General features: G+C 45.2%; 4 protein-coding genes across 5 annotated transcripts; 2 read left to right on the top strand and 2 right to left on the bottom strand.

Annotated features, from left to right (window-relative positions):
* Window positions 1–3,401: 3,401 nt before the first annotated feature.
* On the bottom strand, window positions 3,402–9,695 carry LOC128303334 (protein ABHD13). Its single transcript, XM_053040259.1, has 3 exons — window positions 9,167–9,695; window positions 8,335–9,097; window positions 3,402–4,019 (listed from the first exon to the last, which is right to left on the bottom strand). Exons 1-3 carry the CDS (start codon window positions 9,318–9,320, stop codon window positions 3,911–3,913), a joined length of 1,026 nt encoding a protein of 341 aa, XP_052896219.1. The 5' UTR covers window positions 9,321–9,695; the 3' UTR covers window positions 3,402–3,910.
* A 612-nt stretch (window positions 9,696–10,307) lies between these two features.
* LOC128302465 (nuclear pore complex protein Nup50) lies at window positions 10,308–13,485 on the top strand. The gene has a single exon (XM_053039294.1). The coding sequence runs from the start codon at window positions 10,333–10,335 to the stop codon at window positions 13,081–13,083; it is 2,751 nt and encodes a 916-aa protein (XP_052895254.1). The 5' UTR covers window positions 10,308–10,332; the 3' UTR covers window positions 13,084–13,485.
* LOC128302466 (DNA repair and recombination protein RAD54-like) lies at window positions 13,424–16,167 on the bottom strand. The gene is made up of 4 exons (XM_053039295.1): window positions 16,050–16,167; window positions 15,472–15,980; window positions 14,908–15,403; window positions 13,424–14,839 (listed from the first exon to the last, which is right to left on the bottom strand). The coding sequence occupies exons 1-4, from the start codon at window positions 16,050–16,052 to the stop codon at window positions 13,481–13,483; spliced, it is 2,367 nt and encodes a 788-aa protein (XP_052895255.1). The 5' UTR covers window positions 16,053–16,167; the 3' UTR covers window positions 13,424–13,480.
* Window positions 16,168–17,729: 1,562 nt separating this feature from the next.
* On the top strand, window positions 17,730–24,799 carry LOC128303202 (ER degradation-enhancing alpha-mannosidase-like protein 3). Of its 2 annotated transcripts, XR_008287387.1 has the most exons (13): window positions 17,730–18,972; window positions 19,157–19,303; window positions 20,142–20,294; window positions 20,374–20,527; window positions 20,591–21,154; window positions 21,222–21,311; window positions 21,380–21,632; window positions 21,699–21,967; window positions 22,033–22,267; window positions 22,338–22,433; window positions 22,508–22,680; window positions 22,920–24,647; window positions 24,744–24,799. XR_008287387.1 is itself a non-coding variant. In XM_053040071.1 (12 exons), the coding sequence occupies exons 1-12, from the start codon at window positions 18,803–18,805 to the stop codon at window positions 23,025–23,027; spliced, it is 2,412 nt and encodes an 803-aa protein (XP_052896031.1). In that variant the 5' UTR covers window positions 17,730–18,802; the 3' UTR covers window positions 23,028–24,793. The 2 variants fall into 2 exon arrangements, 1 of the variants encoding a protein (XP_052896031.1); XM_053040071.1 differs by having other exon boundaries at window positions 22,920–24,793.
* The last annotated feature ends 616 nt before the right edge of the window (window positions 24,800–25,415 follow it).

The following is a 25,415-nucleotide window of genomic DNA, read 5'->3' as shown; positions in this document are numbered from 1 at the left end:
GTTGTTGTAGCCCTAACCCCATACGATTACTGGACCTCCAAACCCGGTAAGTACAGCCATACTAAGTTAACTATAGCACCTGACCAAACTTTGACTTTGGTATATTCATTGACATATTTGTCCGAAATATTAACTGAATTTATAATAAATCTTATCATCGCATGTACGTGGGAAGCCTTCAGTTCCGATTCCACTCATTTTGGTGCTTTGCCAATGACCACCGTGGTGGCAGTTCCCTGCCTTCAAATATTACTTACAACTTTTGACATTTGCTCTCTGTTCGCTAGCCACTTTTTAAGTACTTTTGTTGACTCTATCAACCACCTCGACCATATTCTCCCAGGACTGGCTTTTACGCCTCATTTCAACATTTTTAAAATGTTGATTCTATCAGTGTAAGTGTTTCGAGAGTTATTAAGAGGCCTTAGCGAAACTGAAACACTCTCTCTGTCCAGGCCCTGATGGGATACATTACATTATCCGCTCCGCTGACATTACTATTTAATCTTTAGATGTCCTCTGGTACCTTTCCAGAAATATAATTATTATTTTAAAAAATAAATTGGTTCAACCGCGTTGGACACCTCTAACGATTATTACTACCTGTCTCTTGTTTCTCTTTAATTCCTATAGGACCCGTCACAATTTTTTCGTCCTGCTTGTACTGTATTCGAAATCAGTCTAGTTAAATCACTCTATTCTTCGATCTATAATATAAGCAATTCAAATTCCTAGTCCCATATGCCGTCTAACGTTCTGTCCGAAACACCTAACTCTGGCAGGCGCTCAATGAAAACACTGCCATTATCAACACTCACTACCCTTGGTGCAGGTTTAATTTTTAAACAAAGCGCGAACAAAGTCTTTGTCAGCAGGAAAAGTGAAAAGTTGCTGCGTTTTTGGCTTCCACAACCAGTCGAGTTGAGAAAAAAAAACCCTGCCCCGGACAAAAACCTCCTTCGCACAGTGCTGGAATAGATGGATTGCACTTTCAATAACCGCCTGATTGCGCACCGCTGTCGATGCAGACCGGAACTTTCGCTGCAATAGTACACCGCGCACTGTTCCATTAATAACTTACAGGCACTGCATGGCACAAGCTCTAAAAAGCAACGAAAAAGTACCTTCAAAAGAAGCTTAAAATTTGTTCCACCCAGCAAAAGCGCCGGGCCAATTCATAAAAGTATCCAAATGGGGAGAGCTTTTTTTTTGTTTTGTTTCTACCATTTACCCAAGAACCTGTTTCGGTTTCGGTTCACTCTCGAAACGTAATGCCACTGTGCGATACTTTGACTTCGTCAAAAAAAAACATATCATTCTTTTAAAAAATATCATTCCACTTACAATAAACCGACGGTGTCGAGGTGAAAATCGTTTTCCGTTCTTTTGGATGGAGTAACGAAACCTTCAAAAGAAGTTAGCATATGAAGGAGACGAGAAGCTATTGGGCAAAAAGAAGAAGGGAAGCTCTAATTCTCTTCCTTTCTCTCTCTTTCTCTCTGTATCACGACTTACAAAGGGAAAGTTTATGCAGTGGTGTAATACATCCCCATTTCGTCTACTTCCTGGTGCAGCAACCAAACCACTACAACATGCAAATACCAGATAGATGTAACAAAGAAGCAACGGGAAAAAAAAGAAACGAGTATGAAACAAAACTGTGGACTTGCTTCACAAAAACGGATTAATTGTAATATATTTTCACCACCCGTAGGGGATGGAGTCCGGAACGAATTCGTTGCGGAAAGTTCGTCCAGCGACCGGGCGTCTCCACCTACCGATGACAATGACAATGATGATCGGGGAGGACGGGGGAACGGAAGAGATCCGTGCCTTGGAAACGGATTGGACGGGACTCTAAAAAGTGCACCTGGCACCGTAGGGCCAATGAGCAGAAGTCAGTTTGTGGATGAAAGCAGCGCACGTACCTAGTTCCGCGCATTGAAACTGGTACAATTACGTTCTTTTTGCCCTTACTTCTACAAAAGTAAGTGTTGTTTCCACTAAATAAAAAAAAAAACCACCCGAGCGAAATAGCGCCTGTAGAGGCGATTTGGTAAAATTGCTTCATTTTCCTTTTCTACAATAGGTTTGGTGCTAAAAAAAACTTTGTTTCAACCATTTTCCTTCCTTCGCAGAACGGTGTGGCTGTGTGTGAGTGTGAGCAAAAGATTCGTTCCGACAAGGCAAATAATGTTAATGTTTTCTTTTTTGTTCCTTTTCTTCTTTCCAGCCGCTTTTTCCCCGAGGATACAGTGGTGTTATGCTGGTACTTTTGTTACATCCTGTGTCAAAACTAGGTAGGTAACGCGGCTCCATTTCTTCCGACCACTTACACCGCTGTCGCTGTGAAAAAGAAAATGCAACATTATTAACAATTCAATAAGCAATATTTCTAACCACGCTTGTACCTTACCTGTGGAGCGAAGAGAAATTGCGAAAAGATTTATCTCAATGCATCAAGGAGCAGTGGAGAAAGAATTTTCTTTTCTTGCATACCAGCCAACACAAACCAAGCAGGCGTTAAACAGTAAATCGTGCTGTGAAGAAATCTTTTACATCAGTTCCAAACCGGTCCAAACAAAACAAACCCGTAAAAGTGTGTGTGTATGCCTAATTTCTCTTGTGCCACCATTCACCGATACAAATGAAGCGTACAAAATGGTGATAAAGTATCGATGGAAGTTAATTTCATTTACACTATACGCCACACCCTTAGTCGCACCATTTCCCTGTGATGTTAACTTCTGCCCTCATGCCCATGTATTTTGTAAAAAAAAAAACACAGCAACCTGCCCCACGAAACGAACGAAAAATCGAACTCAATAAATAGCATTACACGGCACGAAGCGTTAGTCAATATTTAATAAGAACCGATGCCATCCGCAGGGCCGTATATTGATTGTGCGTACAAAGGGCGCCTTTACATCGTTGCCACCGGGGATGAAATTCAATCATTGGCACCCTCACCGTACCCCAGCCTGCCGCCGTCAATTTATCTTGTCCCGTGGTGGGAAGCGTGACGCACACGCACCTAAATCTTGGCCCAAAAACAGCAACAGCACATCTGAAGCACGCTGAGGCCGGCCGGCTAAACGCAAGCTAATAAGAATTTTATGTAATTTTCTTTCGCCTGCCAGGCATCAGGTAACAGGTTTAGGGGGTTTTGCGCTGTGTGTAAAGCTGGCCATAGGCCCTTAGAATTGTTACGGTCGGAAAGAAAACTCGCGGCACAAAACCAGCCTGCCAGCCTGCCTGACCTTGGACATTGGCTGGTTGTAGCGAATCTTCCCTGAAGGAAGAAGATGTTACACTGACGCGTAATTGAATAGAGACGACTCGAACGATAGCGCACGATAACGAAACGCAAAAATGATTGGAAATGGATAAGGAAATACTTTAACGCTAATTTATTATTTTAATATTGTTATTATGCTAATGCTCAAAACTTTAACCGCTTATTGTTTACTGTCTCTCGTGGGGGGCGTGAATGATGGTGCGGATGTCCGTTACGGTTTGTTTGCAGAAATCCCGTGCTGTTCCAAAAGTCCCTCATTGCGTTCCCCTTATGGCCGCAGGCAGGTGTGTCGATGTGGCGCTTGTTGGCTAGATTCTAATTGTTTGCGGGGCGCTACAGCGTTCGCCGCGAGCAGCGTAACTTTTTGCGGTTAGGATGAACATTTCGTAGGCAAGTTAGGCACCCCGGCGACGGTTCCGCAGTAATGTTCCGTGCCGACAATCGCGTTAAGTCATCATCATCATTACCGGGTCAATTGCTAGTCTATCCATCAACCCTCCCTCAACCCGGGTATACCTATGACCCGACATTTTTGGCAAGCATCACGGTATCAGGCCTATGTGCGGTGGTGTGCCGGCTCGTAGCGCAAAACGTAAGGCAGTGGCAGTGGCCTCACACTTCCTCAATGTTTGGCCACACGTTGTGGCTTACCGGGGGCGTCTGTAGTGGTCCTTTGGTTTCTCTACACTCCTTAAGAAATTGGGCTACACCCTGGTAGTACCTGTAACGGGTAGGGGCGGAAAAAAAGGGAAACGTTCGGTAAATTCGTGCGTAACCATTTTCACCACAAAGCGCACACAATCACGGCACATTATTCATATTTAAATGAGCCCCCCTTCCCCTTCATTTTCCCCTATTTTCGGTCGTCCTGTAACAGCAAGCAAACAAAAACCCAAAATTTAACTCGCAGGAAATGTAATAAACTCAAACTCCGAAACCGCGCATACTCATGGGAGTGGTGGGTAAATCTGTGGAAACTTCACTCGCTACAATCCAGCGAAAAGCAGTCGCATTTGGCAGGTAACGTCGCTTCCTAGTGGGAGCTAAATAATGGGCAACGATTAATCATTACCCATCGCTCACCATGGATCACGCATTTTCCGGTGCAACTCGCGGCCGGAAAATCTGCCGCGATGTTCCAAATTCCCGAACAAGCGAAACTCGATGATACCCGCCCGACCCGGTGGTTGCAGGGCGCTCGATTGGAGAAGTTAATTTTCGACATAAATCATCTCATTATAGAATTAATCGCAAACGGACAGGTGCTGCTAGTGGAGCTATTCGGGCAACAAACACACTGTAAAGAGCCGTAAAACAATGAACGTAAAATAATGTTCCCTTAAAAAGGTGCTACACTGTTCTGTATCTTTTAACGTGCAATAATCTCAATTCAAACGAACTTTAACCCACACACGCCTCGCTTGGGAACCCAAATTCCACCAAAGACCAGGCGTCTCCATCAAAATGCGAATCCATTTCCAACTTTTTGTTTCTAGCTAATCTCTAACACATCAACAGAGCGTCCATTGTCCAAGGCTCCAGCTGAATAAAATGGAGAAATTAGAGCTAGCCAGTGTAATAATCTCACATCCAACTGCACCACTGAACGGCAAGTGTGTGAGTGAGAAATTCCCGTTCTCACACACAACCCCGGAGCGGTCTTCACTCTAATCCGATTACCTGATGCATGCACATTAACCGGGATAATGTGTACACGCTCGACCGCAGCCACGGTACATTAAGCGCCCAACCGTACCGTAATGGTCGGGCGATAGTACCGTCTGTCACGCACCATTATACGACGGTTACATTGAAATGTGATCCGCTCGCCGGAAGCCATCTATCGATTCGAACGACATCACCGAGCGTAGCATTCAAATGCGCGTAAGCAACGCGAAAGATGGGTTTGATGTTTTATTCACCTTCCAGAACTCGCTAAGCCACGGGCTACGGGTAAGATGCTGTAGGATTAATGTGTGTTAATGGCGACTGTTCTGGTTGCGGATTCTCTCGGACGCGCTTATGGAATTTCCGAATTTCGGAAGCGGATAAAAGGATCTTTCGCCCATACTATGCGCAACGACTGAGGTAAAGTCACATTTAGAGAAATCTCACATCCAAAGCATCTTGTTATATGATTAAAAAATACATTTATGTACTTTAATAGTTAATTATGAGTAATATTGTCAAACATATCGGTTGGAACTCTCAATGCTATAGTGGCAGCTCCAGAAAATTGGACAACTTATGGAGCCCATTGTACTTTACTCGGCACTCTTAATTCTGCGTCAACGCCTGTCTGCACTCTCCTAATCTGGATGTCCCAAGCCTTTTCCTCCTTTCCTAAATCCCTCTCTCCAAACAAGCCACTTTCAGCATTATCCATTTTGTAAACCTTTTTATTCTTGAATGACTATTATCGTCTATTCGATGTTCGATATCGCAGTATTCCGGTTCCATATTGTTCTCCGCGATTCATTTCAAAACTTTCCTTTCCTTAAATTAAGCAAACCAATATTAGACAAAACAAATTATTGATTATGTAATATAAATCCTAAAATATTAATAAAAAAAAGCAACATTCTGATTCTGATTCCCAAAATAAATAAACAATCCATTCCGACCGGAATAAAATGAAGTTAAAACAGGTTGAAGCCCACTCAAAAGTTCTGCCCCACCTTCACCACAAAAAGGAAGCCCCTGGCAACAATTACCCTTCTTTCTACAATGTTCTTTTTTACTATTATATTAACCTCTTCTGACTCATTCGCTCAATGCATCTCCATTAGAGGCTTATCATCCGGAGACGTTTGTTGCACAAAAAACCACGTGGCATCCATTATTCCTGTCACCATCGTGGGGACATAGTACGAACCGCGATTGATGATGAAAAATGGGGTTCAAGCCCGCCGAACGCTGCAAACAATGAACAATGTAAAATTAATCCCGTCAAGTGTTGTAAAGCCGGCCCTCCAACTCGTACCGAAATCTAACCATTATCCGAACCTTTCCGGAAGGCGGATACAACCATTTTCGGAAATGAGTACGAGCGCCGGGAATAAATGTGCCGAACGGAAAGCAGTACACGGATAGAGACAGGTGATGTGCGCTTTCCATTTTGTGACAGAAATTTCCTTCGTCAGCATTAATGCCATCAAACGTCACCGTGCACACCCATTAACAAACAGGATGGGGTGGCAGTTAAAATGTATGCTCCTCCCTTCCGTCACTCTCGCTTCCATCAGTCCCTTTGCACATTAACGCACACACCGCGCTGAAGGAAGGAACCCTTTCAAACAGTCCCCGTTACGTACGTGTGCGGTACGGTCCTTCCTCCTTTGACGTGCGCACTCACATGCAACTACGCGCCCGAATCGATGCCCGTTCAAGCGGAAAAAAGGGAAATCACAACAATCATTTCAATTTATGTAAAAGAGGATATCAAGTGATGTAGAATAATCCTATCAATGGCCTCGCTCTCTCTCTCTCTCGCTCTCTCGAGTGCTCGAAATACCGGAAATCATCGTTGGAAATGGTTTTGGAAGCATTCACCACGGCACGTGCAGGAATTGAGGAGGTGATGATGAGCATAAACACATCGGAGCAGAATAATACTGCAGTGTCTGCATAGCGGCGAGGAAGCATTAACAGATTGTGCGTTGACGACGTATTAGTCCCGTATTGGCCCCCGGACGTTGAACGAGACTCGCGTTGTAGCAGCGCATTGGGTGCGAATTTCCTGCCCCATTAGCAATGGAGATGGGGCCGGTTTAATTACCATTGTGTCAAAATATGCTTTCTGTTCACTGTGCCATGGTTGGCATGGTGCGATTGATACATTTGGCGAACGGAATAGTTGATCTATGATGAGACAGTGATCTACGATGAAATAGAATGCCTAAATTTGGATGAGATATCGTCAATATACGGGGCAAGGAATATAACTCGACGCTCAAACGCAATGAAGTGGACGAATTGAGTAGTAATGTAGTAGACGGCAGTGTCAGCAAATATCTGGGTTAAATAAACCTAACGAATTCACATCCTAAGGCGTACATTCATCGCATCTGTTCATGGCTCTCCAGAGATATGTCCAACATTTATCACTAGCCTGGGAACCAAATGACTTTTCATCAGCTTTCTGTGACACAATTTACTAGGACTGGATTAGTTAAGTGTAAATTTCAAAGCTTTCCAAAGCTGTTAAAAATCCCACATCACAGTATGATGCATTTCGGTTTTTAGTCCAGAGCTAAATAACGCAAAGCTCAGCTAAAATGGTAAGACGAGATTGAATTATTCATGCATCAATGAAACAAGTTGAGGATAACAAAAAAGGAGCAAACTAAGTCCATCCCGTTATTGTAGTACCTTTGTCCCGATAAGTGTAAAGTCTGTCGCAGTTTTAGCTCTTAGTCGTAAATTATCTATAAGTTAGGTTTAGGTTTAAGTAAACATTTTGTGCAACCCTGCGGCAGACATTATTATCTGGCTAAATATAAATATAAATATATATTAATCCAGATTAGATTCCAAACTAAAATTAATAGTTTGCTTGACGGCGTGTGCTTGAGCACGATCTTAAATAATATAAAAGTATGAAACACGTATTCAAATATTCAATTAACTTTGATTCCGGGACAAAGCACGAAACAAATAAAACAACTAACTATAAAAACTATATAATACGCTTGGCAAGTCGAAATATTGTTATTATATCTATGGTTAGGTAAACTTATTAGCCTTATAAAGATTATAGATAAATGTATGGGTGGCCGAACAGCGTAAACGATTCAGCTTTCCTATCGATATATTATTGCTAATGCTGTCTTGTTGCAAAAATCAATCGAAAAATGTAGACGACATTGCGTGACACAACGTCTGCATACACGCATTCCATTACAGTGGAGTCCCTTCCTTTTCCCCATCCTTGTTGCACAACTTTACTCTGCTCCATGCTTCTATGCGCCGTAAAACTATCTTTAGAACGGTCGGACGTGGGGCTAATAAAATATGAATTTCGATCGGAGACTCACCCATTCACAGCCCACGTGTCGTTATGGGATCCACCAACAATTTGCAGCATCTGTTTGCGGGTGCTGCCACATCGCGTGTGCAACATCGTCATCATCCTCGGAGGCACTAGAGTGTCGGCCAGGCCGGAAACGAACAGTATCGGGGCGGAAATGAACTGAATCTTGTCCACGGACAGGTACTGGTTTCGGTAGAGCAGCAGTGGCAAATATTTCACTGCCGGGTGTATCAATTCCACCGCCATGTCCGGTATGCTGGTGAACGTGTTCTCCACAATCACACCCATTATCTTCGAACCGTACACCGCATCAGCGGCCAGATCGATCGACACGGCACCACCGAGCGAACGGCCAAAGATTATTATCTGCCCGTGGTCTAAATCATGCCGGCTAAACAGATGATCCAGTATCGAACGAGCATCGGCAAAGAATCCCTTCTCGCTCGGTGTCCCCGTTGACAGACCGTACCCACGGTACTCCACCATCAGCACGTTGCACTGTAGCGTATGGTAGAAGCCGCTAGCGTTTTGCAACCGATGGCCCATATTACCGGCGTTTCCATGGAAGTACACTATGGTCGGTACGTAGCGACCCTTGTCGCCTGGATGCCGAATCCAGAAGGCGTGCAGTGAAACGGCATCTCGCGTCTTCAGGTGTAACGTTTCGTAAGGCAATCCGTGCATCGACGGAACGGGTATAAATATGCGCGAATTGGCCGGCAGCTCTGGATGGTACAGAAGGTTGTCTTGTGCGTGGTACAGAATACCTACAAAGGTGACCAAATAGTACAGATTAGTAGCTCGGCATCCTTTGCCGATCGAGTGCGTATATTTACCCGAAACTGCAAACAAAAGCAGAAGAAACGCAAAAAAGCCACCGTACACCATGTAGATCAGGAAAGCGGACAACAGAGCGGCGCCACTGGCGGCCCATATCCGCATCGCTATTCCGGCCAGCACCCGCACAATCTTCCAATCGCGGAATGACATTTCGGACGGCTTTGGTTTCGACGGCTAACAAGGAATTAATTCACTGTAAGGATAACTATTACGGACGCACGTGGAATACGCAAACAAAACCGTCGAACCGAATCAACACATTACGAAAACCTAGCCCGAAATTGGGCTTAGATTGTTAGCAGAATTTGACCGCTGGTTGGGATTTACGTTCGGTAACGTTTGTAGAAGCAGATGCATGGCCATCGTTTGAACGTGTGTACATGGCTTTCGGGGTTCGTACCAACGGAGTAAACTGCTCGTACAAACTGCTAACGTACGCTTACCATCCGAACATTCGATTTTCTACAGAAAAAACTAAACTTAAGTAAGAAAATGTCGTTACGAAAGTAAGCTATTTTCGTTCGATTGGTCGCGGACTGTGTGGCACGGCAATGTTTGTTGTTTTTTCGATTCTGTTCTGCAGCACGTTGACAGTAGCGCGTGTTCTAAATGTTCTAAATCGTTCGGTTGTGTACTAAAACTGTTACTTTCTCGTTGTGATTTTGCATTTCATTGTTATGTTTTTATTTCCATCTTTTCGAAACAATTTGTAGAATTTAAGTTCCCTTTGAATAATTTTTTAATTGTTTCAATGGAAACAAATCAAGTTATCGCCATTTTGTCATTCACTCTGCATTCTTTATCAACAGTTTAATAGTTTTCAAATCATTTCAAAGTCTTAAAAATTATGCAAATCAATAATTATTTAATTTTCCATCGGAATTACTCAATAAATTCAATTTTCAAAACACTTGCCGTCAATGAAACTGGCCGATTTATAGCCAAAAAATTGAGACCGCCAAAACACGCCATGCACACTGGAATTGACAATGATTTGACCGGCAAATTTTGACAATGCCATTTCTTGACGTTCCACTGCCAGAGCTCGATTATTGTTAACGCGATCGCTTCACGTTTTCGTTCTTGAAAAAGTAGGAAAAAGTGCTACACAACGCTTGCAATACGCGTCGAACACCCCGTACCCTAACTAAACCCTTTCGAAATGGCTAAACGCGGCCCGCAGTCGTCGTTAAACCATCTGAACTGGAATGAAACGGACGAACCCGAGGAGAAGGGCGAGTTTGCGAAAGCGAGCGACGATATCCTAAAACATCGGGTCATCAAGAAGGCACGTCGCCGGGTTGCAACGGATGCTGCAGACAGTACAGCACCAGCCGCATCGACATCCGTGTTTGGTGCGTTTAAAGGATTCGCCTCGACCCCAGTGGCGAAAAATGTCGACAAGCCGGATGGGGCGCCAACGTTTTCCTTCCTTTCCAGCCTCGGTGCCGGTGCCGCCAAAACGAACGGAAACGGCACGGCCACCGTATCGTCCAGCGGTTCAGACAGTAATGCAGCCGGTTCGACAAAACCAATGTTCTCGTTCGGTTCCAATCTGGGCACGATCGCTGCATCGGATGCTAATAAAAAGATGTTCACCTTCGGCACAGCAAACGCACTGAAAGCGGACAGTACGGAGGGAGCCAAAAATGCGTCATCCACCTCATCCGGTTTTGGCATATCATCGTCCAAGGATGGTGAGAAGGATGCAGGCAAGGGTTTGTTCAGCTTTACCAACACGTCAGCAAATGCCGGAACGATGCCAACCTTCTCCTTCGGCTCGGTACCACCGAAAGCGACCGATTCTCCGAAACCGGAAAAGAACTTCACATTTGGCTCTCCAATCGGCAACAAAAACGCGGAATCAGACACAACGGCAAAGTCTACCTTCTCGTTCGGTTCCATTGCAGCTAAAACGGGTTCCGGAGAGGCCGACAAGAAGATGCCCACGTTCGGATCTCCAATTGCAGCAAAAGACTCTTCCCTGAATGCCGCTTCCTCAACGGGCATGTTTAACTTCGGATCAAATGCTGCCAAATCGGACACTGGGGGTGATTCGGAGAAGAAAACTTTCACATTCGGCAGTTCTCCGGCTGCGGCAAAAGAAACGATAAACAGTTTGGGCAAAGGTACCTTTTCGTTTGGTTCCGTTGCGCCCAAATCGGACACATCCGAGACGGAAAAGAAGGCATTCGCTTTTGGAGGTTCGCCAGCTGCAACGAAAGAACCGGCAGATGCTGCACCGACCAAAAGCATGTTTTCCTTCGGATCTAATGCGGCAAAACCGACAGCACCCATCGAAATACCCAAAAGGGCAACCGTCACATTCGGTTCCCCCGCAGGGATAAGGGATACGTCCGGTACTTCGCTAGCCTCTCCAAAGGGTACTTTTTCATTCGGATCGATTCCGCCAAAATCGAACGCAGATGAGGGCGCAGTAAAGAAGCCATACTCGTTCGGCTATGTTTCTACTGGCGCAAAGGACACGGCAGTTACCTCTCCAAAGGGATTTTCTTTTGGGATTCCACAACCCACGAACAGCAATTTGGCTGGAACACCGACCAAACCAACCGAGAGTGAGAAGAAATCATATTCCTTCGGAGTTACTTCCCCGTCCAATGAAACCGCTGCGGATAAGAGTAAGGAGACGGCAACATTCGCTACGCCGAAGGAAAACAGCGATGATACGATAAAGAAAATGTTCAGCTTTGCCTCGTCGACAGCAACACCGAAAGCGGGGCAGGATACCGGGAAGAAAGATGAGGAAAAGAGAACTGTTTCAGCTCCGTTCGCAACCACCACCAAACCGGCGGCATCAGTTACTCCCCAACCAGCAGTAACAGGCGTTGAAAAAACGTTATGCGTTAGAAGCAATGTAATTGCACTGAACAAAGCATTCATTGCTTGGATTACGGAAAAGACGAAGGAAAATGCCTACTGCAGCTTGCTACCCGTGTTCAAAAGTTACGAAACATATTTCGAGGAAATTACGAAAACGGAACAAAGTTGCACGGCCGAAACCAAGACAACCACCGTTGCGGAAGCTGCAAAACCATCCTTTGCGACGTCGAAACCGGACAATGCAACAACTGCGAACACATCGGAACAAACGAACGCGCTGGCAAACAAACCAACAACCGACCAGGTTCCGAAGGAACCCGAAAAACCTAAGGAAAAGACGGGCTTTTTCTTCGGTACTTCAGCAGCGAAAGAATCACCGACCACAGTGCAGCCAGTGGTACCTGCTGCTGCTGCTACTCCTGCTTCGACCGGTTTCATGTTCGGGGGTACGGCGAAGCCACTAACATTTGGAGCATTCTCGACGGCCGGCAACACCACCAATATCACGGCGACGACCAACAACTTATCGTCGGTGTCCACCACGTCACCGTCGTTCTTTGCCGGTGCGTCCACCTTCGCCAGCAAAGCCCTGTCTCCCGGTGGGTTTACGTTTGGCAGTGTCGTTAAGCCACCGGTCCCGGATAGTAGTGCGGCCAACGACAAGGACAGCGCAGGGGGTGGTGATGGTGGTGAAGCCGATGAGGATGAACCACCGAAGGTAGAATTCACACCGGTCGAGGAAAAGGACAGTCTATACTCGAAGCGCTGTAAGCTGTTCGTCAAGGCTGGCGGATCATACTCCGACCGTGGTGTGGGCACCCTGCACGTAAAGATGGTGGACGGTAAGGTGCAGGTGCTGGTGCGTGCTGATACGAGTCTGGGCAATATTCTGCTTAACATCATCCTAAACGATTCGGTACCGCTGCAACGTTTGGGAAAGAATAACGTCATGATGATCTGCTTGCCGACACCGGACGCCAAGCCACCACCAACATCGGTTCTGCTGCGCGTGAAGACTACCGAGGAGGCGGACGAACTGTACGAAAGTTTGTTGAAGTATAAGCCGAAATAGATAGGACGCTTTTCCCCGAATGACGCTCACCCGTGTTAGGTAATTCATACAACATTTACATATTAATATAACATACGGCATACATAACAATGAAACTGATATAGGAAGCGGAGCATAGTTGTAGAGCAATCCTTTTGTGCTTGGTGTCAACAAGGGATAACACAGCGGCACAGGCAGGCAAGCGCGGCCATATCTTCCGGAATAAAAACCTTCCAACTAGACAGAGGGGGATCGTCTCTTCGACTCATCGTTACAGATTGGGTCTCCCAGCGAGGCCCCAAGAAAGACAACTCAGTTATAGCGCCAAAACGACAAAGAAAGGAAAAATTGTTCAAGGATGTGTAAAATACGTACGATTTCTTTAATAAAAAAAGATCATCGTATTGTTGGCGTTGAGTTACAACACAAAATCGGCATCTTTTTCATCATCCGCCTCTGGTTCGTTGTCGTCCTCCTCATCACCGTGTGCATTGTTTTCCTTGTCGTCGTCATCCGACTCATCCTCCTCGTCGGCTTGTTGCTCCTTCGCAGCCAGTGCCTGCTGGCGCCTCTGTTCCGCGAGCTGCTGTTCGACTACGGCCGAATTCGATCGGTGGTGAAAAACGAATGAAACACACCCGGTTATATCCCACGACTTGGACAGTATATCATCCGGAATGCCCTTATTGTTGGCGCAATGGTACCAGTGTACCAGATCCGACATGCAATCACTGTCCTCGGGCGGTAGCTTCATCTGCACGCTATTCGTACATCGTTTGCAGCGGAATATGTCGTGGGTATCGGAACGTGTTTTTTCGTCCAGCTTGAATAGATCCTTCAGATCGTCCTGTGTAAAATGACGCTCGCCGTCCTCGGCATTATCGACCACGGTTGTTGAAAGAGCTTTCTTGTGTGTTTGCCGTTGGAAGATCTTCTCCTCGATCGAACCCGTTGCCAAAAGGCGATAGATGAAGCAGGGTTTCTTTTGTCCATCGCGCCACACGCGTGCCATCGCCTGTTCGTCATTGGCCGGGTTCCAATCGGGATCGAACATTACGAGCCGGTTGGCACCGATTAAATTCAACCCACAGCCACCCGCTTTCGAGCTAAGCATGAAGATGAAGTCGTTAGAGTCTGGTTTGTTAAACTCATCCACTACTTTGCCTCGCTTCTTAATCGTCATCGTGCCATCAAGACGCACATAACCGTAGCCACGCTTCCGGCACAGCTTCTCAAACAGATCGAGCGTTTGCGTGTAATTCGAAACCAACACTATCTTATCGGTTGTGTTCGTTTTTATCGAGGCAAGCATGCAATCCAACAGCATTAACTTAGCGCCCAGCTCTGGACGCAGTTCGCGTGGACTATAGTTATCCGGCAGGATGCGGGCCGCATTTTCGAACCCATCTGCACGCTCCTGTATCTTATCGTACACCAGATCCGGATGATTGCACAGTTTCTTCAGCGAGGTGATGTTAGACAGCGCCGTTAAGCTCGCTTTTGAAGCAGATTTTTCCATTACGCTGCAGCGGATGGAGTCAGATTGTAGGAAGCTCTTGTAAAGGGCTGTTTGAACCTCGGTCATACGCACACACACCACCATTTCAAACTTCACCGGAAGGTACTTCGTGAGTAGCGCGCTGGTACGACGGATCATGCAACGGTTTACGAGGGCAGCGAGTTCTTGCAAACGCTCGCCTGCCTTTTCCCGTTCTGTGTCCGTGGAATTTGCATCCTGCCCCCGAAGAATCGGATTTTCAAACTGTTTCCGGAATTCCTGCAATTGTTGGAAGGGAAGCATTTAATTCGATTTCTCTGTCTGCAGGAATGCTGTGTGAATCTTACCGCAGTTGAACCCAACATTCCCGGGTTAACAAAGTGCAGCAAGCTGTAATACTCTGTCAGATCGTTTTGAATTGGCGTACCGGACAGCAGAACCCTTCGGTGTGTCTTCAGACCCATCAGTGCCTGATAGGTAAGGTTCTCGCAGTTCTTCAACCGATGTCCCTCGTCGCACAACACCGCCCCAACCTCGGAATTGTTCAGAATGTTTGCATACAACCGGAAAGTTTCGTAGCTAATTATCAAAACAGGAGTGCCGTGTCGTTGGCTTTGATTGGCCATGTACTGTTCCAGTTCCTTCGTCGTTTGCTCTTTCGATCCTCCATCGATCGATAGACAGTTCACGCGACATCCGAGCCACTTGCCGAACTCTTTGTACCAATTTTTTACTAACGAACTTGGACACACGATGATGGCCTTGTTGATGGTAGGTTTGCAGTCCGGGCTTTGTCGTAGCAGCGTCCACAGCAAGGTGATACATTGCAGGGTTTTACCTAGCCTTTTAATGGGCAATAGAACACATCAAGCATACCGTCTGGTAATGCACGGATACTAGCCAAAACTTACCCCATTTCATCGGCCATAATGCACCCATTGAAATCGCCTTTCGCACCGGTTACACAATCGTACATAAATTTCACACCTTCCCGTTGATGCGGTCGTAGAATGTTGCCGAGCAGAGGATCCACCACCACGTGTACCTGTATCTTGTTCTTGTCCATTTTAAGCTTATCATGTTCGGACAACTCCGGCGGACTAAACAGCACGAGAGCATTGCAAGCGAAAGGATCATGTAAGGCACGCCGGGCGGCGGAGCGCTTCATGCCCAAACATCGGGTCGAATGTTCCGGTACGTAGTTTGCGATCGGTATTTTGAACGGTTGCGTCAATATTTTCATGATCATTAGCTCGTGTTCGGACACCGATAGCTTCGGGGTGGGTGGCTGTTCCGAGCCACCCTTTTCCGACACACGCTTGCGACATTCCCGCTGGCGTTTTTGGGCCGACAGTGGGCTTTTGAACGGTGAGTGAACTGCGTTCGACGGTGCACATCGCTGCGGTACAAGGCTTTTACGCTACAAATAGAGAGTGTGGTATATTGAACGAAGCAATGCAATAAGAGGTCCTCTTACCATCTTGCTTACCATTTTATTCACGCTAAGTTGCCTTGGGCTAAACAATAGCTAAACAAATAAATAACGCTCGAAGACGAATACATCCAGAGCGGTTTGTTGTGCTTTAGAACCAGGCGTCTACTCTTTCGCGCCGTATGTTTTGACAATTGCGCAGCAGGTTCGTTTGGGGAACATTGCAGCCAACTTGATGACATTTCAATTCTTCTTCTTTATCTTAGTCGAGGTATTGTCACTACTAAGACTACTTGCCGGCTACTAAGGCCATATGTCCTAACTTTCTGTGATTACTTATGATGAAAGAGTACTTATGACAGTGGAATACTATATGTTAAGCCGAATCACCGTACATCTAGACACGATTAATTTTAAGAATAATATTGATCTTTAATTATTTTGTCTGTCGAAAGATTAATCGGATTAATCTCTTTGTCAGCTTGATTGCGCTCTACGCGCGATTCTAAACCGAGTTTATAAACGCAATTTGTGTCAACATTGTTTTATTTATTTATTTAAATTCCATTATGACGGCAATGCCGTATTTTCAAACAACATTGTTTTATTTTTCCGAAAAATCGTGTGCATTCAAAATAAATCTACAGTGAATAATCCGTGCTCTTCCGTGAAACGGACTGCTGTGAAAAAGCAAGTGTGAAAAAGATGAACGAAAGAAAATTCTGAACATCTTTTATCCCTTTTTGGTCCTAAAAACCGATTTTGACAGTCGGCGACTAATCATTCTGTCAAAAAGATTTACAGACATCAAAGATTAACAAGAGATCAAAAAGACAACTAAGAAAGTTATTTTCGATCAATTGTTTACCTTTTTAGTTAGATTTTGAGATATAAATTAACTCTTCTGTTTAATTTCCTAAAAATCGCATATCTCTAAATCTTCGTATCTCGAGAACTGCCTGTACTTTTGTCCACCAACGGAAAAGTTAGTACATACCACATTACATACCTTTCGGCGGTTTTCGAGCAAAATGGCGGTACCAGGTGCTACCTCTGCCGTGGATGCTCTCCTGGTACTATACATTCGGAAACTGGTAGTTTTCGGAGAAATTTTTCTCGATCAACGGGAAAGTTAATGTTTAAACATTGCATACCTTTCGGCGGTTTTCGAGCAAAATGGCGGTACTAGGTGCTACCTCTTCCGTGGATGCTCTCCTGCTACTATACATTCGGAAACTGGTAGTTTTCTAAGAAATAGTTTCTCGACCAACGGGAAAGTTAGTGTTTAAACATTGCATACCTTTCGGCGGTTTCCGAGCAAAATTGCTGTACTAGGTGCTACCTCTTCCGTGGATGCTCTCTTGGTACAATTGGAAACTGGTAGTTTTCGAAGAAATTTTTCACGATTGGGTTCGAAGTTCGATTGGGGAACATTGCAACCAACTTGATGACATCGCATTTATTTATTACTATCACTTGTTAAAAATTTCCAAACTGCAACACAAAAATGTAATTATTTGTTCTCTAAATGCAGCTAAAAAACAATTGCAAACCTTTTATCCTTGCACTCAATCAACGCTCCATTCAATTGTTATTCGGTGAAATGATCTGCCACATACGTTGCACCTCTTTTTTTCACCGGGACCGCTTGAGTCGCACTGTCATTGTTAGCTGTCACAATGAGAAATGGCAAAAATAATCGAAAATAACACATACGCACGCACGACCAGGAGAAAGGCTCGCACAGAGAAGAGTTCGGAACGAATTCTGTACAATTGTGAAGGACGGCATAAAGGCTGAATAATTTCAAGCCTTCTACGCTGCTCGATTGGCGATAAACAGTTCCCAGTCTGTCCGGGTTGTCCAGCTCCTGTGTACCTTTGCAACACCGACAAATCCATTCCGTTGGTTTAAGATTGCGAGTGATTGTAGTTTTCTTCGCCTGGGTTAGTGGCCGAACAACACACGGGTGAAAACATCATCATCGTCATCGTCATCACCAAAAACAAGGGCATCTTCCAAACAACAAGCCCTTCCAGCAGTGCACGTATTACTATCCTACGCTTCGGTGTGTAACTGCGTGCATTCATTTCACGGCCACCAACATGTCCGTTTGTGGTACCGTTTCCTGATAGTACGTTTCGCAGCAGTAGAGCCAAGTGGTGCGGTGTTGGCCGACGTGTACTTGTGAGTCGTGGGAAACAGGGAAGTTAATGAGAGCATGATGTGGTGGTGCACATAATGAAGATTCGAAGCTATGCTGACCCGTGGTTGCTGTGTTTGGACGGTGAAAGAATCAATCATCGGTGCAGCGCCGGGGGTGGTAGGGCTAGTAAGAAGAACCGTGGTGGTGGTGGAGGAGGAACTAGAACAAAAAAGCCGTAGCAATACAACCTAGCGCTCTCCGTATCTTCTCGACCTGCTCAACACATTGCCACACCGTATCAGATCGTTCCGTTGGTTCGCGAACGCTGTACAGCAGCATCTAGCAACGTTGAAACGAATGGTAACAGCAGCTAAGCAAATACCCGCAAACCAATAGGTTACATCGCGCCATCCACCGCACTGCGCCGCGTACTACGTCCCGTCCCGTCGACAGCGAGTGAACGAAACGTAGATTCTAGCTCACAACATTCCCGCGAGAAGGAAGGTTCTAACCTGTGTCAGTTGCGTGGCATTCGGGCTTGCGTTGCGTGAATAAAGTTGCTGTTGTGGTCCGTCGTGATCTTGCAGCTTCTTGTTCTGGAGGTATCAGCGGACGCACTGCCCAGTAGTGAGAGTGTACAGAGCAGTAAAGAATAGACATTAAAATGCGGACAGTTAAAACAGGGGGTGGGACCATCTCGCACGAGCTGCTCACCTTCATAGCGATGGTGTCGAGTGTGGTGCTGGTGCTGGCCGCCCTTTCGATGGCCCTGGCTGATCAAATACCGACCGTACCTACGCACAACATGTCCAACAAGGAGCGTAACGAGCTTAAGTAAGTAGCCTCTATCTAAATTACCTCTATCTAATAATTTGGAAGCAAGAATTTAAACTAATTCATGTCTTTCTGTTCTTTTCTTTCCCATATTGGCACTTTCGGGCCCCGGTTCCGGGGCCGGGCTCGAAGGGTAACATTTTGAATCTCGCCTCACACACGCTTCCCCACAAAAAACCACCAGAGAGGAAGCCAGGGAAATGTTTTACCATGCGTACCGGGCGTACATGGACAATGCCTACCCGGCGGATGAACTGATGCCGTTGAGCTGCACCGGCCGTTACCGTGGTGTGACACCGTCCCGAGGCGACCTGGACGATACGCTCGGGAAGTAAGTTAATTAGTAGTGGATTGGTTCGCGAGTTTGGGAGTTCATAGCACAAGGGTGCTTACGTGTAATGGGAAAGGAAAAAAAAAAGATTACGCCCCAAGCCAGAATGCGACGTGTTCCCTAGCTCCCATCTTTCGTCGTGTGGTTAATTTGTACGATTTGTTTCTTTATGCAGGTGTGTTATGCATACGCATACACACCAAAACCCGGGACCTAACACGTTTGTTATCGGGTCCGGTACGAGTGGAACGAACAATACCCTCTTATCTTGAAACGCTTTTTGGCTGGTGAATATACGCGTTGACCGCCAGCACACCCTCTCGAGCAATGCGTCACGGTGACGGCCGTGCTTTATATATTTTTTTTGCTCCTTAAAATGTTTACTCAAAGTTTTTTTTACTGTACTTTTTAATCTGTTGATGTCGTAAAACGTTTGTCATTGGTGTATTTTTCGCCTTTGACTTGAGAGAGCTATGCTTTACGATGGTTTAGCAAAAACATCACGTTAAAATCATGGTTTGACAATGAGTGTTATAGCGAATAGAACGCTGTTTTTCTTGGGAATTATGTCATTTCAAAATGTCAATGCCTTTTCCATTTCCGACGAACTAATAAACCATGCAGTTACATGTGTAAATATATGAAGCTCATTTTCCTCGAAATACACTGCAAACATATGAAAGCATGCGATGGAATAAATCAAATATTGAACCAGAATTATTTATCAATCCAGGAAAGCATTGGTTTCGTGATTAGGGGTGTTTTGTCAACAAAAATAAAAACAGTTTGGATGAACAAAATACAAGCTAATGTAATATTGTGCATCAATCCATTTAAGCTTCTCAATGACCTTGGTGGACACACTGGATACGTTGGTGGTGCTGGGTGATATAGAAGAGTTTGAACATGCCGTCAAGCTGGTGATCAAGGACGTAAAGTTTGATAACGACATAATAGTGTCGGTATTTGAAACTAACATTCGCATGATCGGGTGAGATTGGTAGTGGTTTTTGGGGGGAGGGTTTATGTTTTGCTCATCGTTCACTAATGATTTTCCAAATTCCTCACAGTGGTCTGCTGTCTGGACACATTCTGGCAGAGTATGTGCAGAAGCAGGCGGACGTAATGACGTGGTACCGTGGCGAGTTGCTTGAGATGGCGAAAGATTTAGGCTATCGGTTACTGCCAGCATTTAACACTTCCACCGGAATACCGCACGCACGGGTAAGCTAAACGGAATGCTGTCTTTTTGAATGGGAAGATATTTAACCATCTGCTTCTTCACAGGTTAATTTAAAGCATGGCATGAAGGTTGAAGCATTGCGACATTCGCGTGAAACATGTACGGCTTGTGCCGGTACGATACTGTTAGAATTCGCAGCCCTTTCTCGGTTGAGTGGCGAGCCTATCTTTGAAGTGAAAGCCCATGCGGCAATGGATGCGCTGTGGAAGATGCGCCACCGTAGCTCGGAGCTGATGGGCACGGTGCTTAATGTACATTCCGGCGATTGGATACGGCGCGAATCCGGTGTTGGAGCCGGTATCGATTCGTACTACGAATACTGCCTGAAGTCTTACATTCTGCTCGGGGATGAGCGTTATCTGGCACGATTCAATCGTCACTATCATGCCATTATGAAGTATATTAGCCAAGGTCCGATGTTGCTCGATGTGCAGATGCATCGGCCACATACCAAGACGCGCAACTTTATGGACGCACTGCTTGCCTTTTGGCCCGGGTTGCAGGTACTGTCTGGTGATTTAAAACCGGCAGTACAAACGCATGAGATGCTGTACCAGGTGATGCAGATGCATACGTTCATTCCGGAGGCATTTACGTTTGATTTCCAGGTACGGTGATGAGATGGAGAATTAGTACAGAGGAAAAATACTAATTCTCTTGTTTTCTTTGTCATAGGTCCACTGGGGTCAACATCATCTTCGACCAGAATTCATTGAATCAACGTACTTCCTGTACCGAGCCACTGGCGATCATTATTATTTGCATGTATGAATCATCATCTATCGCATAGATCGTTCTCTTCGTACCTAATATCCCGTTTTGATAATTTTTAGGCGGGCAAGAAAGCCCTAAAGGCACTTCAAAAACATGCCAAAGTTCCGTGCGGTTACGCTGCCGTGAACGATGTCCGGACGGGCAAACACGAGGATCGAATGGACTCGTACGTCCTTTCGGAAACATTCAAATATCTCTTCCTGCTTTTCTCGGATCCGGCGGATCTGATCCTTAACATTGAAGACTTTATCTTCACTACCGAAGCTCATCTGCTGCCACTCACGCTGGGACAATTAGGCAACCATACATTCAGTAAGTTGGAGAGGAAAAAATCCCTCTTCTATCGATCATCGATCACTTTTGTTCGTTGCATTTCAGATGGTGTGCGCGATCAGGACGAGCAGGTCCATATGCTCGATTACATGCGTTCCTGCCCTAGCCCGAACAAGTTATTTCCTGAAACAGTCCGGCGTCCACTCCGTGACCTCGTTACGGGAGTCTGTCCGCGCATATCGAGTGCCAAGCGACTTAGAGCGGCTGACTTTCAGGCAAGCAATACGGATCATCTACGAACAGTTTATGACATGGGCATTACGATGGTTTCTCTAGGCGAGGGCAAGGTTCAGCTGCTGCATAGCTTCCACAATGTAAGGCGCTCGCGTGCTCCTTACAATGTATACATTGTACTGATCGGAAGCCATTCGTTTTACAGGCCAAATCTCCCGAGGACGCCGAACGCGGCCTTATTTTCATGCAAGAAATGGTGGAGCTGTCGAACTCGAACTCCATCCCCAATACACAGCTGCAGGCAGTCGCTTACAAGCGGGACGGTGATCAGGTACTGTACATCCTTGAAGCCGGTCCCAGCCACTTCGGAATGGAGCTGGTGAACGATCTGTCCGTGGTGCAACGGGCTGTGTTTGCCAAACCGGCAAAGGTTTGTGCTGGTAAGAGAATCGTCGAGAAAATCGAATCTAGAAATGAAACTAATAACACTTCCCGCTTGTTGACAATTAGCACTGAAAAATGTGGACGAAATACGTGGAAAAATCGTCATCATCGAGCGAGGCGAATGCACGTTCGTCGATAAAGCGAGACGTGTACAGACGGCGGGTAAGTGTGCGAGGAAAGTTTGGTGAAATGTTTTTTTTTTTATTGTTTCTAAAACTGGCTTACCGTTTTCACAGGTGCTGTGGCGGCAATCGTGTTCGACAACACGCCAAACACGTCGATCAACAATCAGCAAATGTTTGCCATGTCCGGTGACGGTCGAGACGATGTGCAGATCCCGGTCGTGTTCCTTTTTACCAAGGAAGCGGAACAGCTTATTAAGGTGGTTAAGGAGGAGCCCAACGTGGAGGTATTTGAATAATATAATGAGTTTTTATTTTGGCGGGGCGGTCCGGTGGCATGATGGTAGCGGCGCCGGTCTTCACACGAGCGGGCCGGACCAAAATCCCATCCGGACCAATCCCCCGTAGCAAGGACTGACTATCCGGCTACGTGGTAAAATAAGTCAAGTAAGCCAGAAATGGCAGGCAGGACCAGAAGTTTATTTTACATAAATAATAATATACTTTATATCTCCACGTTCGGTAGCTCACACTAATGTCTGTCACCGGGCTGAAGGAAAAATTGGCCAAGGAGCAGCGGGCAAGCACAACGAAGACTGACACGAAAAGTAGTGACGCTAAAGCGACGCCATAGTAGTAGCAGAGCAGAGTAGAACCGTTACTAGCCAAACGTTACACTGCTGCCGTGAATCCGCGTTGCCAAGCAACGGTGTGGTAAGGCAACAGACAGGTTGTTATTTCCGTTTCGACACACTGTGTTTCTTTGCCGGATCTGGAAATTTCATCCCGTCACTTAGTGCACGTTCACATAAAGTGTACGGTTACATCGCGAAACATACACACGGGCGCTTAAACGTGCGCACATACGCAACGGGTTAGATAGTAATGAATTTATTAGCAAATTGTCGTACCACTGGAAAGAGTGCGGTTCAGAATGGTGAGAAAAAAGCCCTTCTCTAGGCTAATAGGTGAAAAGGAAAACGGATGGCGCTGGTGTTTTTTATACTTGCTCTAGCAAAAGATAGAAAAAGGTAGATACAAATCGAGCGCATGGGCGATTGTGGAGGATGAGGGATGCATTCAAGTGCATTATGTAGTATTGTGGTTTATTTCTTTGTTATTCGTTTCTCATCCTAAAACCGAAAAGTGATACATTAGTGTAAAATAGTTAACTAAAGAATGAAACAAAAAAACACGTAAAAAGGCGTAGGAACGAAATGGAAAGTGTGTGGTGTACAGTCAAAAAGCTCTTTAAACAAAATGAGACAGGGCAGGGAAGTAGCGGTCCCTCTCGAATGGGGTGATTTTTGCTTTTTTGTTAGTTCGATATTCATTCCTTTCTGTGCAATCATCTCTTAGCCAATCAATTGTCATTTAATTGTTTTATGTTAAACGCTCATCAACACAAACGAAAGTGCACAAATATAAACACACTCACTCGCACGTACGCAAACATATCGTAGGGTTATTTTTTCAAGTTGCAAACGTATTAATTTTCTCGTTGAGTTGTTAAGTTTGTGCGTCAGCTTTTACTAGTGACTTTAATTACTTACGCTCTACTACCGTTTGTTAATGTTAATCCGAGGGAAATTGTTTGAAACATTTAGAACTTTCGTATTCTATTTGTTATACATTACATGTACACGAAACAGATTTACAGCATAGAACGATGGAAAACAGATGGCAAATGTTTTCTGTTTAGTACTCCTCCACAGTTCTAATTGTTTCGTTCTATATCTTCATCACTTCTTTCTTCCTTTTTCTTCATTTGTTGCAATATTCGGATGAGATGAGCAAAAAAGAATAAACAGATAGGCTAATTGAAAGCAGAAGAATGTGCTGGAATCCGTCGTTAGAATCAAATTTTCCCAACATTCATCCAATGTGTCCAGGATGTGATTTAGTGAGCGCGAGTTTGTAAATAACTATTTTGTACGAATGCCAGGGCCAGCTCCAGCATAATGTGGGTCTGTGGAATGGGCGCCACATGCCAGGTGCATGTGCAGTTGAGCGAAACACTAGCCGTAAGTAGATTAAATTTCATGAAACATGTTGCAATATATAGCGCAGTTGATATAACTGAGCGTCTGGATAGGATGTAAGAAAGAGTCCTCTCGTACGAGAAATACGACGGAAACACGCTGGTACGGAGAAAACCCGCGATAAGGCGGTGTGTTTGTATTCCAAGCCAGCTACCAATTCCGGCGTGCGACGACACACCCACTGTGAGTGGGACTTTTGTCGCGTCCGTTCGGTAAGAGACGTAATGCATTATTGTTTACTTTTCCATTTACGGATGATGAGATTAGTTTCTGTTTGTTTCTTTCTGTTTTTTCTCCCAATTTCCAAGGTAAATAATGTTGTTTAGTTGTGTAAATAAAAACTACAATTTTATATCAAAACTAACATTCTTCCGCTGGTGATTCGCGTTCATTGTTTGATGACAATATCGATAACACTCGTACTGCAGTACTTTCCAATTTAATTTTCTTCTTTGAACAAAATTTAAATGAAGCTTTTTTGTCCCTTTCTGCTCATGTTTTGTTCTTGTTGTATAGAGTTTTTAATTCGAAATTCGAAAGAACAACGTTCGTAGTCTCGTTCCCCGGTGAAATAATTGCTAATTAAGAAACTTCCTGCCCCCGGAAGGCAAACGGACTGCAACCGGGATGTCTGACCAGGCATGTATCGTCGGGCGTCTCATTATGTATAGACTACTGTCTTGGGCAGTTTGTACAAATCAAGTCATTACCGCTGGGGCTACCAAGTACGCTTTGTTTTCCCATTACACAATGGTTGTTTCTAGCCGGATACGTTTCCTGACGACGGTCAGTCGAATCCAACCGTGGAGGATGGGAAAGGAAAGGAGCAGGATGTGTCGTTTTGTTGAGCGTTGGCATGTTTAATTTGAAATTATCTTTGTACGATAAAGGTCTACAGAAGGTAAGGTATACTTTTGGTGTGTTGTAGTTTACGTTGCTGCAGTGGAGGATCAATCCCCTTGGAGGCCCAGGGTGGAATT

Source organism: Anopheles moucheti, chromosome 3 (genome assembly GCF_943734755.1).
Source record: "Anopheles moucheti chromosome 3, idAnoMoucSN_F20_07, whole genome shotgun sequence".
NCBI classification, from domain to species: Eukaryota; Metazoa; Arthropoda; class Insecta; order Diptera; family Culicidae; genus Anopheles; species Anopheles moucheti.
This window is presented reverse-complemented; position numbering and strand designations above follow the sequence as displayed.